This window comes from Meriones unguiculatus, chromosome 16 (genome assembly GCF_030254825.1).
Source record: "Meriones unguiculatus strain TT.TT164.6M chromosome 16, Bangor_MerUng_6.1, whole genome shotgun sequence".
NCBI lineage: Eukaryota > Metazoa > Chordata > Mammalia > Rodentia > Muridae > Meriones > Meriones unguiculatus.
Window position 1 is genome coordinate 44,950,922 of NC_083363.1, and position 14,943 is coordinate 44,965,864.

At 43.7% G+C, this 14,943-nt stretch overlaps 1 protein-coding gene across 4 annotated transcripts; it reads right to left on the minus strand.

The window, feature by feature from the left end:
• Positions 1-214: 214 nt before the first annotated feature.
• On the minus strand, positions 215-14,860 carry Tmem14a (transmembrane protein 14A). 4 transcript variants are annotated; one of them, XM_021636468.2, is made up of 5 exons: positions 14,691-14,860; positions 8,325-8,410; positions 4,120-4,221; positions 3,498-3,585; positions 215-798 (listed from the first exon to the last, which is right to left on the minus strand). In XM_021636468.2, exons 2-5 carry the CDS (start codon positions 8,392-8,394, stop codon positions 759-761), a joined length of 300 nt encoding a protein of 99 aa, XP_021492143.1. In that variant the 5' UTR covers positions 8,395-8,410; positions 14,691-14,860; the 3' UTR covers positions 215-758. The 4 variants fall into 4 exon arrangements, with proteins under 4 accessions (XP_021492143.1, XP_021492141.1, XP_021492142.1 ...); XM_021636466.2 differs by having other exon boundaries at positions 14,633-14,770; XM_021636467.2 differs by lacking the exon at positions 14,691-14,860 and adding an exon at positions 14,374-14,626.
• Between the last annotated feature and the right edge of the window lie 83 nt (positions 14,861-14,943).

Consider the following 14,943-nt stretch of genomic DNA (forward strand, 5'->3'; position numbering starts at 1 on the left):
CCTAAAACTGCCTAGGGCATTAAAGGCTATAACTGCTCTTAAAATGGAGTGGTGATTGTACAGGGGACGGGCGTGGAGGGAGATGCTCCTGAGAAGTATGGAGCCCTGGTCTGAACAACACTCCCCTGACATCCTTTTTACTAACAGTGAAACATGTTACATCAAAGATGACTGGGTGATCGAGTTTTAGAAAAGACAAAAATGAATGAAAAGGTTTAAAATAAAATGTATTTTATTTGAATACAGAACACGTTCTGTTAGGACACTGATGTGCTGAGAATACAATTCTTTCAATGCAACCCACTCCTCCACCCCAACAATACAAAGAAAACCCCTAATGTACCAAAGAGGTAAACAAGTCATTAGCATTCTCTGTGGTTCACTCCAGGAAACCCATTATCTGACAGGTTGCAGTTTAACTACACTTATTTGACTTGAGTCATAAGTGTCTGGAATTGTCAAAAGCAGAAAACAGCCCCCAAATTTCACATATAAAATGACGCAAAGCAAAAAGACTACATAACAATTCATTAAAGACTAGGACTGACAAATAGAAACAGTTAAAATTTGTGCTTTAAAAAAACTGTCAAATAAACATTGACAATTATTTTTAAATATTAGGGTGAACAACATTATTTTCATTTCATTTCAACATTAAGACATTTACCACTCTATTTAAGTTGTTCTTTTAAGTGCAAGAACCTTGCCTGCCAGGCACAGTAGAATGATGGAAGTTTGGTTCTTCACTCCTCTAGGTGCTAAAGCAACAGCAGGACAAGTCTCAGGATCATCATGAGGCTGAATAAAAAGAAAAGGAAGAGAAAGGGAGGGTCATGCTGATGGACAAGAAGGTCATGTTCCTGTCCTGTTCCTGTGCTATGGCCTGTGAGGGCTCTATCACAGTACTCCTTGGGGTGGGGGTTGGAGATTCATTTTTCCTGTGTTCCGACTTCCCAGATACAACTTACAACCATTCCCTGAACAGAGGAGAGACATCAAAACCTGCTGTTCTGAAAATATCAAATAAGAGCTTAAGGGAGAAAGGTCAGGGAGAAATATAAACTTCCAAAAGCTACGGCAGAAGAGCAACTCTGAAGAAACAATCCAGGGAGCTGGAGAGATGGCTCGGCAGTTAAGAACACTGGCTGCTCTTCCAGAGGACCAGACTTTGGTTCCCGTATCCACAGTGGGGGCTCATAATAAATGATATGTAACTCCAGTTCCAAGGGATCTGATGACCTCTTCTGGCGTCTGTAGGCACCTGTACACTCATGGCAAACACACACACACACACACACACACACACACACACATACACACACACACAAATCTTTTTCTTAGAAAAAGAATCAAGGAGTAATTCAGTGAAGTGAGGGCATTTATTAGAGGGTCAGGAACTGAGGTCTTCTCTTTATCATTAACCCCTACTTTCCATCCTCCCCAGCATCAAAGATCATTTTATAGGGACATAGCTGAAATGTTGTCCTTGGCAACCCCTCCACACAAATAAAAATCACCACAGCCACACTAGAAAATTCTAGAGCAACAAAGACCATAAAACTCTTCAGGAAGCCATAACCCAGGGCAAAATAATACTGATACTTGAAGTATTTATGTTTTATCCTGGTTTGTTTGTTGTTGTTGTTTTTGCCTCAGTCATCCTTATACATTGGTTCCAACTTTATCTGGGATGTTTTGATCCTGTTTTTATATTTGATTATGTTATCATTAATTTCCAATGACACTAACTGGTTTTTAAAGTATGATATGTAAATGCCTGCATAATATTCTATTAAATGGATAATATACTTACTTTTCTTTTCTGGTGAATTTCTAGGCAACTTTAGTTTTTCAGTTTATTATATTTTCTATTACCAGCTTATTGCATTTTCTATTAGAAATACAGCCACATTGGAAATTGGGCTTTGTGTACCTCTTCTTTGAAACAGTTTCTAAAAAAATTAAAATGTGGACCAAAGGAAGGCAATGCTGATAGCTTCCAACACACAAAGGCTTCCAGGAGGGATTAGAAACACTTTCTCTATATTTTGTTTGAGAAAATATATTTAATTTCAGGGACAGGATCACAAGATCAGGGTGAGGGACGTAGATCAGTGGCAGACGGCTTTGCCTGGCACGGACAAGGCCCTGGGGTCAGGCCTTGGCATTGAAACAGTAACAGGTAACAAAAAACTAGCTGTGGGAATGAGACCCATTCTCTAAAGAGACCCGTATATTTAAACACTTGGTTCCAAGCTGGTGGTGCAGTTCGGGAAGGTTATGGCTCCTGTAGGGAGTAGAACCTGGCTGGAGGAAGTATGCCACGAAGGGGTGGACTTTGAGGTTTTATAGTCTGTCTGGCTTCCTGTTCTCTCTGTGTGGACAGAATGCAGTCATTCCACTTCCTGGTTCCCAGGCCTGTCTCACCCAGGGCTGCTGTGCCTTACCTGATGTGATGTAGGGGCATTCACAGTAACAGAGCAGCAACTAATATACTCAACACCCAACCGAATGAATAATCAAATAAAGGAAATTAATGTTAGTTATGGTTATCTATTTATTTATTATGTATTTACTTATGCAGGTTTTTGGTTTTTCGAGGCAGGGTTTCTCAGTGTAGCCTTGGCTGCCCTGGACTTGTTTTGTAGAACAGGCGGCCTGGAACTCATAGAGATCCACCTGCATCTGCCTCCCTGAGTGCTGCTGGGGTTAAAGTCGTGTGCCACCACACCTGGTTGGTTACTTTTTCTTTTTAATTATCTCCCTTCAAAATTCAATGACTCAGACCATCACTGTCCAGCTCTCTAAAAGGGCACTGAATGAGTTTGCTGCTACGTGTGGATGAAGCAGCCGAGGGAGAACTTAACTCTTCATTTTGATAAAGATGAATACGTACATCTGATTGAACACTACAAAGTGCAACAGAGAGGAATGTTGTCACACCAAAGAGACTGACTGAATCCTTGGTGACTTACATCTGTTATGCTTATATTTATCATATGTGTGTATGTGTGTGTATGTGTGTATATGTGTACATGTATGTGTATATGTGTGGTCACCTGCAGAGTCCAGAAGACATTGCCAGATCCCCTGGCCCTGAAGGTACAGGTGGTTGTAAGCCACCTGACGTGAGTTCTGGAAACCAAACTAATGGGAAAGGAGCAAGTGCTCTTGACTTCTGAGCTACCCCTCCACCATGAAAATGAATTCCTTTTTTAAAAGTTTTTCTTATTTCACGTGTAATAATGCCTGCGTGCATACATGTGTGTCCCTGGTGCACACGGAGGGCAGAGAGAGTGTTGGATCCTCCGGAGTTACCAAACCTGGTCCTCTGCAAGAGCGGTGAGTGAGCCAACTCTCCAGACCCACAAAAATTAATTATTCACAAAACTCATCAGCACTTTGGCAGGACTGGGCATACTCAGGGTGGCACTGCCATGGACTGTCACCACTCTGAAATCCCGGCGTGGGAAAGCATAGCTCAGGGTGGTTCTTACCTTACGCCTGCAACCAGACCAGCAGGCATTATTTTCTTAGACCTCTTGAATCTCACACCCATTATGGTGGCCAGGAAGAAAGCTGTAACTGAAACCCAAATACCAAGAATTAGAATTTCAAACATTATCAAGGCTTGCTAGTCAAAAGTCTAAAGCCAAGTACCCTGGGTTGGGGTGGGGAGTGTTAAACAATAGGAAAGCTCCTACTAAGAGTAGGGAAAAAGAAACTAGAAACAAGCCAGCTTTGTTCTTTTAGACAGCAATAAGGTATAGCTGTACACAAAAGCAATCTGTGGTCTAAACACAATGACGTAAGGCTACATAAAGGTATTTTCACGGCAACTTGAAATCCACATTAAATGTACACCTAAGAAAGTAAAAGAAAATCTAGTCATAATCCTACACCCTTCTGATTTAGTGTCTAGTAACAATGTTATAAAAAAAAAAAACACGAGGTAGAAGGCCGTGAATGCTATTATTTTTGCTCACTTCTGTCTAGAAAGGAACAAGAGTTATGCTCAATCTTGACATGGACTCATAGACAGTTTATTTTCTAGTAAGCATCTGGGAGGGGGTATCTTCCGGGTCGATCCTCTGGAACTGGGGAAAACATTTCACTTACACAGTGATACTTTGATATCCCGTCTGTCATTGGAGACACGGTAGGCTCCGTAGCCGGCCAAAAGGCCAACAGAAAGACCAGCAATCAAAGATGGAACTCCACCTGTGTTGGCGGGGAGGCGGGAGGGGAGAGGGGGGGAGAGAGAGAGAGAGAGAGAGAGAGAGAGAGAGAGAGCTGAAAATGAAAAGAATTCATTCCATCATTTTAAGTCTAATACATATACGTTCTTACCTGGGCATTATAAGGGCATGAAAGCAAACTAAGTATGGACATCTTCACGGGCAGTTCATGCAAAACCCTAAACGCACGTCAGAGGAACATGACTACCCAGCACTGCAGAGGTAGGCATCACATGGAAGAGTAAGAAAGCCTTCCTCAGTCGCTTCTCTTCTTCTATCGGAAATGGGTCTCATGAGCATTTTTCATCTTACAAGGCTAAGGAGAGAAGTGCTGTGTATGCTTATCGATGGCTCTGCCTTGAATAATTATCTTCTAGCCTCAAGATATCGGCACTCAAAAAAACCAATGGAGACTACACTGAGAGAGCAGAAGACACAGCCAGCCTGTGTCTAGTCAAGCCTCCCAACGCAGAGCACTGTGATAAATGCTAACTTAGTACTTCTTATGCTCTGGACAGTGAGCTGCACGCTGGAGACATTGTGAATGATATGCATGCAACTCTCACTTTAGAGAATTCAACGGATTTACTCCTGGGTGGAAGGTGAAAGTATCTCTATGTTTTAAACACCCATAGGGAATTCAGTTAGGCAGATGGCTACATCCGTGCATGCATATAGGTATGGACAGCAGGACCCAAGACCTTAGCAGCACCTCCTAAGCCCCATCCAACACATTAGCACAACTGACTCTGCGATGGAGGTGCCATTTGGGGTGTAAAACTCAGCATATCGACAACATCACCTGTGAAAAGGTAAACAAAAAATCTAACCCATCAAATTCCATAGTTCTAGAAAAGTCTCCAAAGGTTTTTAATTAACCTTGCTTTCTGGCTTCTGTAGTTCCACTTCTGGCTAACTGTTCTTGTTAACTGAAGTATATGTCAACCCAGAATGTGGGCTTTTGTTTTGTTATGTTTGTTTGTTTTGTGCTTAAAAGCTCACCCTGAGAAAGGTTTGAGCTACAATGGGATCCCAAATACCCAGTGTAGCCGCTGGCTAATAAAGACTTTCTTTTGGCTTAAACCCATGTCCAAGCAGTTTTCTCTGGTGAATGCCCCACAATAGACAGACAGACAGATACAAGACAGACAGATAGACACATACAAAGGGGGATAGGGAGAAGGAGACAGAGAGAGAACCCACCCTTTAAAAAAGAAGGTAGAAATATTCAGATATTCTTTTCTGTTCTGCAATAGAAGAATTTAGACACATCTTCGAGAAAAGTTATTTCAAAAGTAATTCTACCATGGTTTATGAAATTTCAGGTTTTTAGTAGTTAGTTTCCTGTTATGGTGAAAAAAAACCTTAAAAATCCATGTAAAGGAAGAAAGCTTTCCTTTGGCTCAGTGAGAGACAGACAGACAGACGAAGACAGAGAGAAAGAGAAAGAGAGACAGAGAGAGACAGGGACAGAGACAGTAAGGATTAGAAGAGCAGAGAGAATGTTTCCTTTGAAACACATAGTACTAAACATAATTTTAAACAAAATTATATAAGTAAAAAAAAACAAAAACAAACAAATAAACAAACAAAAAAAAAAACAAAAAACAACCAAAATCCTTGTGTCCAAACAAGTAAATTGTGGGTAAGATGGCAGACTTGAAGCTACCTCTGTGTGACCTACTAAGGAGAAGAACTGAATGAGGGAAAAAGAAATAAATAATTTATTCCAAGGAGAACCAGAGAAGAACTTTGAGAATTCACAGAGATGGTGATAAGACATTCAAAAGGTATAGAGGGGAAAATGGGAGACGCACTCAAGAGTAAGCCAAGCCGCCACTGTCCCAGTCACATGGTTCCCAGGAGGGGTGAAAGGAAACAGAAGCCTCATCCAGAACTGTTGGTTTAATGTTCTTTTGGAATGTATACACTTTACCTTTGTTCATTCAAATGCTGACTTCTCTCCCCTACTCTCTGGTTTCAATCCAGACATTGCATTGTGATACTTATTCTAAGCATCACCTGTCTCAATTTTGTGTAAACATGCCAAAATAAAGCAACCAGCCATAATGCTGAGCAATGGAAAGGAAGAGAGGGAGGAGCCAGAGGACAGGAAGGTGTGGGAGACAGAGGAGGAGAGAAGGGCAGGAGAGAGCTGGGAGAGCAGAGCTGGGAGAGATGGACTGGACCTAAGATTTCACTAAAAGCAAGTATAATGGGTGAATGTTAGGAAACTATGAGGGCTTAGAGGTTTAAGATGGATTAACTATTGCCCAGCATTGTGATCTAGGTTAACTAAATAAATCATAGTCTCTGTGTGGTGATTTGATTAGACAGCTGTTTAGGATTAACAGCCACTTTACCAAAAGATATACCAATAGTAAATATTAATATATATATATTTTTACAACACAGAATCTAAGCCAGGCAGCCCTACGGAAAGCCTAGTGTCCTCACAGGTCTCAAACCTAGTTCTAGGTTTTAGTGGGACACTGATTCTTCTGTCGCACAGACAGCAATAGGGAGGAATGCCATTCTGTCATTCTCTGACTTGGAGAGCAGTGACCGGGTGTCATCTTCAGAGGCAGTCTGGAGAGGGGGACAGAATCTGTCAGTTATAGGACAGAAGAGGAAGAAGGTGGCTCAGTCACAAAGGAAGGATAAGCTTCATGACAGGAGGAGATGAACAAGGACAGCTGGGAAGGAATCTATCTCATCCAACAGCACACCAGCAACCCCACCCCCCACACTGTCAGGGAGGACAAAAAACAAAAGACAACCACAGTCAGAAAACAACCCCAAATGCCTAAGAGTTAATCCAGGTATGGTGGTGCACACCTCTAATCCCAGCCCTCAGGAGGCAGAGGCAGAGGGATCTCTGTGAATTTGAGGCCAGCCTGGGCTACACGGTGAGCTCCAGGACAGCCAAGACTACAAAGAGGGATAGTATTAAACACCACCATAGGTCAAATGGATTTTTATAGAGTTTTTCAGAATATCTTATCCTACACATGCAAAATACACATTCTTCTCTCTAGACCACAGGGCGCTTTCTAAAATACTCCACAAGAAGACTAGATCTGCCTATAATTAACTCTTTTTTTAATGCTCTTACTTTTTAGGCTGGGTGTGGTAGCATACACCTTTAATCCCAGAATTCAGGAGGCAGAAGCAAACTGATCTCTGTGGGTTCGAGGTCAACCTGCTCTATATAGTAGTCCTAGGCCAGCTATGGCTACATAGTGAGACTGTTCTAAAAACAAAATAAAAAACAATTAATTATTAACAAAATAATCTGCCTATAAAACCACAGAAGTATGACTGTGAAGCTCAGAAAGGCGTAAATATTTATAACTATAAAATATAAGTAATTAAGTACTTTATATTTTTATTAATTATTTTGTGGGTTAAGAAATTATGATTTGCCCCTCAGAGGCTAAAAGATCCATTATTATTTTCCAGCCTAAATAGAAGTAAGATAAATTATATAAAAACAATAACATTAGTAGTAGCTACATTATGAAATATAACATTCTTAGGACCAGAAAAGACTGTAACTTCTGCATCTTCTTTGTTTATAATATCTTTAAGTAAGTATCCTTATAAGTATAGAATCCTTATAAGTACAGTATCCTAAGTAAGATGTTTTATTTTTTTTTGTAAATGGGGGTGAGGAGCAAGTTGCCTTGAAGAAGATTAATTAGTTATGAAATTATAATTGCTAGTGAAATTATTTTGTGGAAAAACAAGAATGCTCTGCCATGCTTGGTCCCATGTAACTCCCTTCTCTCCATAAATCTCTTCTAAGGCAGGCTGGTTCTCAGCCACCTCTGAAGCCATCTTTAGCTTCTTGTCCTGGTCACAGATCCTCAGGAGAGTGCAACACAGCCAATAACTCCCCACTATGGTCACCAACTCTGCACTAAGTTTCTTCGATGAATGTGTGCAGGGCATGGTGGTGGCCACCTGTATTCCCAGCAATTGGGAGGTCAGTAGTGAGTTTGAGGCTGGCCTGAGCTACAGGAGACACTGTATCAGGAAGGAAGGCAGAGAAAGAGGAAGAGAGGGACAGAGGGAAAGGCTTACCTCTTCGCTTATATCCCAAAATACTTCCAATTGTCACAAAGGCTGCATAACCAAAACCAAGCAGGTCCATTGGTGAGGATGCAAGCCTAAAGAAAGGGTGAGGGCGTGTTATACCGTGTTTTGAAGATCAAATGTGTGCATGAATGAGAGGTATCCCACAAAACTATGGGATTTCTTGGGCCCACCAAAGAAAGGAGGTTCAGTTCTTATCTCTTATAGCACCCAGACACTCTCTCCTTTCTCATCACTACACAAACACACACACACACACACACACACACACACACATAGGGGGTGGACCTTAGCCAATTTCATGCTGCCCATCTTCAAGACCTGCTACGCCCTGAGCTGTTTACAGGTCTTTCTAAATAAGACCTGCTCTGAGTGGGCTGACTAGACTTTCCAGCTCCTGCTTGCTTCTTGGCTTTCAAGGCCCTCTTCCCCTCAACCTATGAGACACACCAACACCGTGCCCACGGTCCTCTGCACCTGCTCTTAACTACATCTTCACCAGCTCTTCAGACTTTGTCTTTCGAGAGCTCTGCAGTGGGTGGCTTCTGCCTCCTCTACATAAGGATTCACTCTGACCATTTGCTTCCCAGGCAGTGACTACAACATTCACTTGTAATCAACAGAGAATCACTGTGTCTTAAGATGGAGCCCTTCCCCACAGTTAACTGTTTGCTCTGAATCACTGGACAGGCAGAGATGCTCCGGTGGTAAGGAGAGGTTTCTGTTGAAACCCCGCCTACAATTACCCAAAATGCAACAGAAGATGGCCTCAGGAGATAAGGAATCTTACCTCTAGATCAGCTGTTCTCAACCTGTGGGTCACTAGCCTTTTGGGGGTGAATGACCCTTTCACAGGGGTCACCTAAGACCACCTGCACATGCAGATATTTACATTACAATACATAACAGCCGCAAAATTAGTTATGAAGTAGCATAACTTGTGATTGGGAGGGGTCACAGCATTAGAAAGCTTGAGAGCCATTGTTAGACCTGATTGTGGATTCATAGGCCATGACCTTGTCTCCCATGTCTCTCCAAGCAAGGGATGTAGATGAGATGTGGTGTAATTCTTCAGCTTGTTAAATTCTATATTAATTGATGCTTTTTAAATAGTATTTTTATTAAATACTATCCTACATATTTTTATGTATTAGTAATAATAATGTATTAGTATCCTACATAATGTAATTTTAACATATTCCCTCCTCCCCCAGCTCCTCCCAGATCCACCAGCTTTTTTACTCACCCAATTTTGTACACCCCCTCCCATAAAGTCCAATTTGTGTAAAATACTCTTGGGTATGAGGCCTAGAAAGTGGCTGACCTACCAAGGGTCATATCCTTAAGGAAACTGACTCTCCCTCCCAGCAGCAATCACATGCTCACAGCTCCTCAGGTGAGGGCAGGAATTTGTGTCCATCCATCTCCCCACCGCCATACTGGGGTTTTGTCTGGCCTGAGTTGACACTGCCTTGTGCAGAATCGCTGCATCCACCCTGCTGTGTCTGGATAACACTGCTTGCAGTCCTCAGTGGCCTCTGGCTCTTAAAGTCTTTCTACCCCTTCTTAGCTGATCCCTGGGCCTTTGGGGGAGGGGTATAGCAGACTTCCCATTTAGTGTTTATCGTTCCTCAGTCTTATTCTCTGCATGTTGACCAGTTGTGAGTCTGTGTTACTTACTGACTACTGTGAGAAGTTTCCCTGAAGGGGGTTGAAAGCTACGCTAACCTATGGGTACAGGGATAAGTATTAGCAGCCACTTAATACCGTCCTTTTATCAGAATAACAGCAGTAAACTCTCCCTGTTGCCTAAGACCTCTGTAATCACAGGCTCTTGACATTTTTACATCTATTTTTCCATAGGAAAAATGATCATGTTAGTAAAGATGAAAACGGTAATGGTATATTAAGTTTCCTGTGCATTTTTCTGTGTGTGTGTGTGCATGTGCAAATGTGTGTGTGTGTGCTCACTGCGGATTTAATCCAGGTCTTGCACATACCCGGCAGGAGCTCCATCGCTGAGCTTTATCGCTAGCTCTCCCGTGAGCTGCTTTAATTGTCTCACTGTTCTTTTAGATCAATCATTCTCAGAAGACTGACTCAGAATGGGGAAGGTGTCAAGCTGATCTCAGAGTCATTTAGAATCAAGTGCAGTAGTTCATGCTTGTGGTCTATGCTTATGGGAGGCCTTCCAGGAGTTCAAGGCCAACCACACTTACATAGTGAATTCCTGGCCAGTGAGGCTACAGAGTAAGACAAACAAACACCAAAAAACAAACACAGAGAAAGAGAGGATGTCGCAGAAGATAAGGCAACACTGAAAGAATCCTCATATTTGCATAAAGAACTCACACAGATTTCATCTGTGCCCAAGAAGTGGCACCAAGGAGCATAACATATAGGAAGGACCTGAGTTCAAAAATATTTGATGACCTAACAAGAGCTGAAGAAATAATGATGACAATGATAGGGGCTGGACAGAAGGCTCAGTAATTAAGAACACAGACCACTCTTCCAGAGGACTGGGGTTCAATCCCCAGAACCTACACAGCAACACATGACTGTCTGTTAATTCCAGCCCCTTCTGCATCTGATGCAGCCTCTCTGGCCTCCGTGGTCATCAGTCCCTCCCTCAGTGTGTAAACATACATATACCAAAATACCCCAAAACATTAGAACAAAGCAAAACAACAAAAGCCTCAGAAAACTAGAGAAGAAATAGGCTGTGGTAAAATCCAAACAGAACAAAAACATAGGAAGTAAAAGTACATACACGCGCACACGTGCATGCATGTGCACACTTACACACACACACACACATAGAATGTAGGCGAGGCATAGTGGCACACACCTTCAACCCCAGGTGGGTGAATATACATATATACATGAGTCTGACGCCTCCCTGGTCTGCACAATGAGTTCCAGGACACCCATAGCGAAACCCCCATCTGTGCGGGTAGGAAGTGCCTAAGTAACTAGAATAAAATTTAAAAACTAAGCAAATAAACAAATGGAGAAGGCTTTTTTTTTTTTTTTTTTTTTTAAGAAACAGGAACGCGGGGTGAAACAAAAGACAATTCTTCTGAGACAGAAGCACCTGATTCTCTATCATCCCAGTCAGTCGCCACATACACTTGACAAGGGAGCTGCTATCATTGGGTTTCCCAGGTGAGGAAACTGAGGCTCGGAGAAGGCAAGCAATGTCCGAACCACACACAGCCAAGGTTGCAGAGTCAGGGAAGTCCCGGTGCTAGAACCACCGAGAACGGAGAACGGAGTTATTGGTCTTAACACCGTGAACAGGCAGTGGGAGAGATGCGCCTCAGAGCTCTTCCGAAGTGGATTCTTCTCTCCCCCTCCCCCAAGTGACCACAGCATCACAGCATCTCTCAGAAAGTCTACTCACTCACTACCACACAGGAATAAACCAGAACACACGCCTCAGCCTCACTGGGACCCAGGCTCCTAGCAGGAGCATGCTCAACTGCCCCGTCATTACTGAATCCTCCATTTCACAACTATAAATGTCTAGCTCGCATGGTTCACTTCAGAAAGAATTGCAATACCAGAAGAGCGCCTGGCACATGCTGAGCATTCAATAAACGTTAGTTAGTCCAGGCACAGAGAGACAAATCATGTGTTCTCACTTACACGTGGAAGCTAAACAGTTATGAAAGCCTGGAAAAGGTTTGAGGAGGGAGACGTTAAAGAGGTACATGGTGTCCTTGTAAAGGAGGAACAGTGTGTCCCGTCCTGCAGCACAGTGGGATAGCTGTGGCTGGCAACTAGCAGATTCCTCAACAGGAGGTACACGGGAGTTTGGTGGTCCCAGCAAGAAGAAATAATAAACGTCTGAGCTAATGGCTAAGCCAGTTACCCTGCTCTCCTGATTAAACATTAAATACATGATGCTGAAATGCCACACTCTATCCCATAATATGTACTACAATTACTGTGTGTCAATTAAACATAAAGGTGCCCTTTAAAACAAATACTAGCTGTGCAGTAATGTTCTTTCACTGTCATTCCTATTTTTAAGCCCATTACTGTTCCAGCACACCAAGGAAACACCTGATGCAGAAGAAATCTGTCACTGGGACAGTCAGTGAAGAATGTTTAAACCCCTTCCCACTCAACAAGTATTTATCGAGCATTATCAGTGCATGCTATCTCTGTACTGAGGAAGCAGTTTTGGAAAGGTTGTAGACACAGGCTTCTCTACAGTACCACAGAGCAGGGAGTAGCACAAGGTGAAGAGCCCCCAGGAAGACAGGGACGATGGACATTGGAGCCTAAGGATGTCCAGAGGAGGCAGGGTCCCAGCCGGGATCCTGGGAAAAGCAGGAATAAGCACAGTGCCAAGTGTTCCGTGAAGATGAATGAACTTGTGCAAAGACTTCCGGGAGTTAGAACTCAAGGCATGCTTGCAAATAAAATCAAATGCCAAGTAGAGGGAGGGTGAGAGAGTTGGGCAGGAATCTGCGCTGTTTCCAGCATCCACGGTGTACAACACACAAATGCCTGTAAGTCTAGCCTCAGAGGCTCTCATGACCTCCTTTGAACCCTTTATACCCCGAGGGCAAGTACTCTCATGTGCACAAACCCACACAGAGACACATAATTAAAAAGTAATGACCATCTTAAAAAGCGAAAGACTGTGAAAAGAGCATCTGTTCAGAACTATTACCTGCACTCACATCAGCCCTGTAAAGGGGGTCTGTGGCTCTTGTGCCAAGGTCAGTGAAGGGTTAAGCAAGCAAGCCTTACAGACAGACTAAAATTCTAGCAAATGTTTCCTAGCTGTGAGAGTGGACCCCAAGAAAGGCAGGGACAGAAACTGGTTGCATGACTGCACTAAACTAATTGGTTGATGAGAGCCACCCACCCTAGAGAAAGGACAATGAAGGCAGGGCAGGGTGGTGAGAGATTCAGCCTTTAGAACAGAGCCTGGGGGTGTAAGAGAAAGGCAGGGAAGTTACAAGGATGACTCTCCTACTGGTCCCTGGCTTGGGCCTCTAGGAGATGGAGGGTTGGGTGGTCTTAATGCTTTTCCCCGAGTCACAGCCCTGGGGTAGTAGCAAGTAAGTGTGTGTGTGTGTGTGTGTGTGTGTGTGTGTGTGTGTGTAGGATTTGAGATACAGAATGAGGTGTCTCACAGGAACACACCCATTTTTACAAGTCCAATGCTGGTAAGACAGATCATTCCTCATTGGATAGTAATTTGAGGCCTTACTCTTTCTTCTAAGCTTACCAAAAGTGTGGAAAGTGATTTCACCTTCTTGAGTCCCCCAGTTGCTCCTGTGACCCTCTTAGAGTCAAATTCCTTTAATCTGGTGTAAACTTGTTTGTGGTGTGCGGCCTGTCCAATTCTCGTTCCTCAGCCGGTCAAGCCCACGGAGGGCAAACCCACGCTAGCTCATCTGCGCACAGCACGGAGCCCACTGCCCTGAGTGAATGAGTGACTGGGAGGCTCAGAGACACACCCTGTGCCGAACTTACTCAGTAGCCGTCTACACTCCCCTCCACCCCTGGCTACACTGTCAGGAACCCCACAATTCCTTCTTCTCCACAGACAACAGAGTGTTGTTCTAAAGAGGCTAACACAAATCCATTTCCAAACCTTGCTCACTGAGAAAATTCACAAGTCAATGATCTTCCTATCTTCTTCTGGGTGGCAGAGGTCACTTGCCTACGCCACGAGAAAGCATTAAGGGCGTAAGAGTATGAAGGCAATGAGGTTCAAAGGAGGAATGCTTATTGCATTTTCCTGCAACAGACTAAGGCTTGGTTCTGATACAGGGCCAGAAAGCATCCCGTGCGCAATGCAGCAAAAAATAATTTACTGCCGAACACACAAAACTAAAAGACAAATCCATGCCTTGCCCTATTCCAAGTCCTCCAGAATCTAGTCAACCCCACTAAGAGATCTGTGGGTAAATATACACAAAGCATTTTCACACAAAAATAAAACAGTTGCCTACCTCTGAGCTACGTGGGCATGAAAGCCATTAGTGAAGGAAGTCTGGATGACCCTTACCTAACCACCACACCCCACCTCCGGGAGGGTAGAAGGCAGATGAGATTTAGGGCCCCAGGAAGGCAGAAATTCAGGATATTGGCAGGATGCACCAGCAAAGATCTCTAGGACAGCTTCCTTCCTTCCTTCCTCAAATCCTCTGAATTGTTTTTTGTTGTGAAGACGAGAATGAAGGAGAGGGCAGATGCTCAGCAAAGACCCGTTTATTGTCGTGCCTTTGCAAGGAAAGTTTCCTTAATGGGACGGATGTACAGCTCACCTGCCCTTGCTGCAGCTGGGGAAGGCGGAAAAAGAGCTGAGACGCGCAAGCGCAGTACCTCACTCAGGAAGCAGTACTGCGCCGGCGCACTCCCACACTGCGACTGCGTCTGAGTCCTCCCTGGAGCAGGGTAGAGAGAAGCTTGGTCCAATCCCACGTCCTTCGGCTGTTCCCAGTCCAGGAGAGGGATGCAAGCTGCAGTAGCCAAGACGCTAGGAACTTGCCTTTTTGCCGCGTCGGCCCCGGGAGCGCAGGGTTGGAACCTGCTGCCCCCTCCCGGCCGGGCCGACGATTGCAGCGGGACTCCTCGG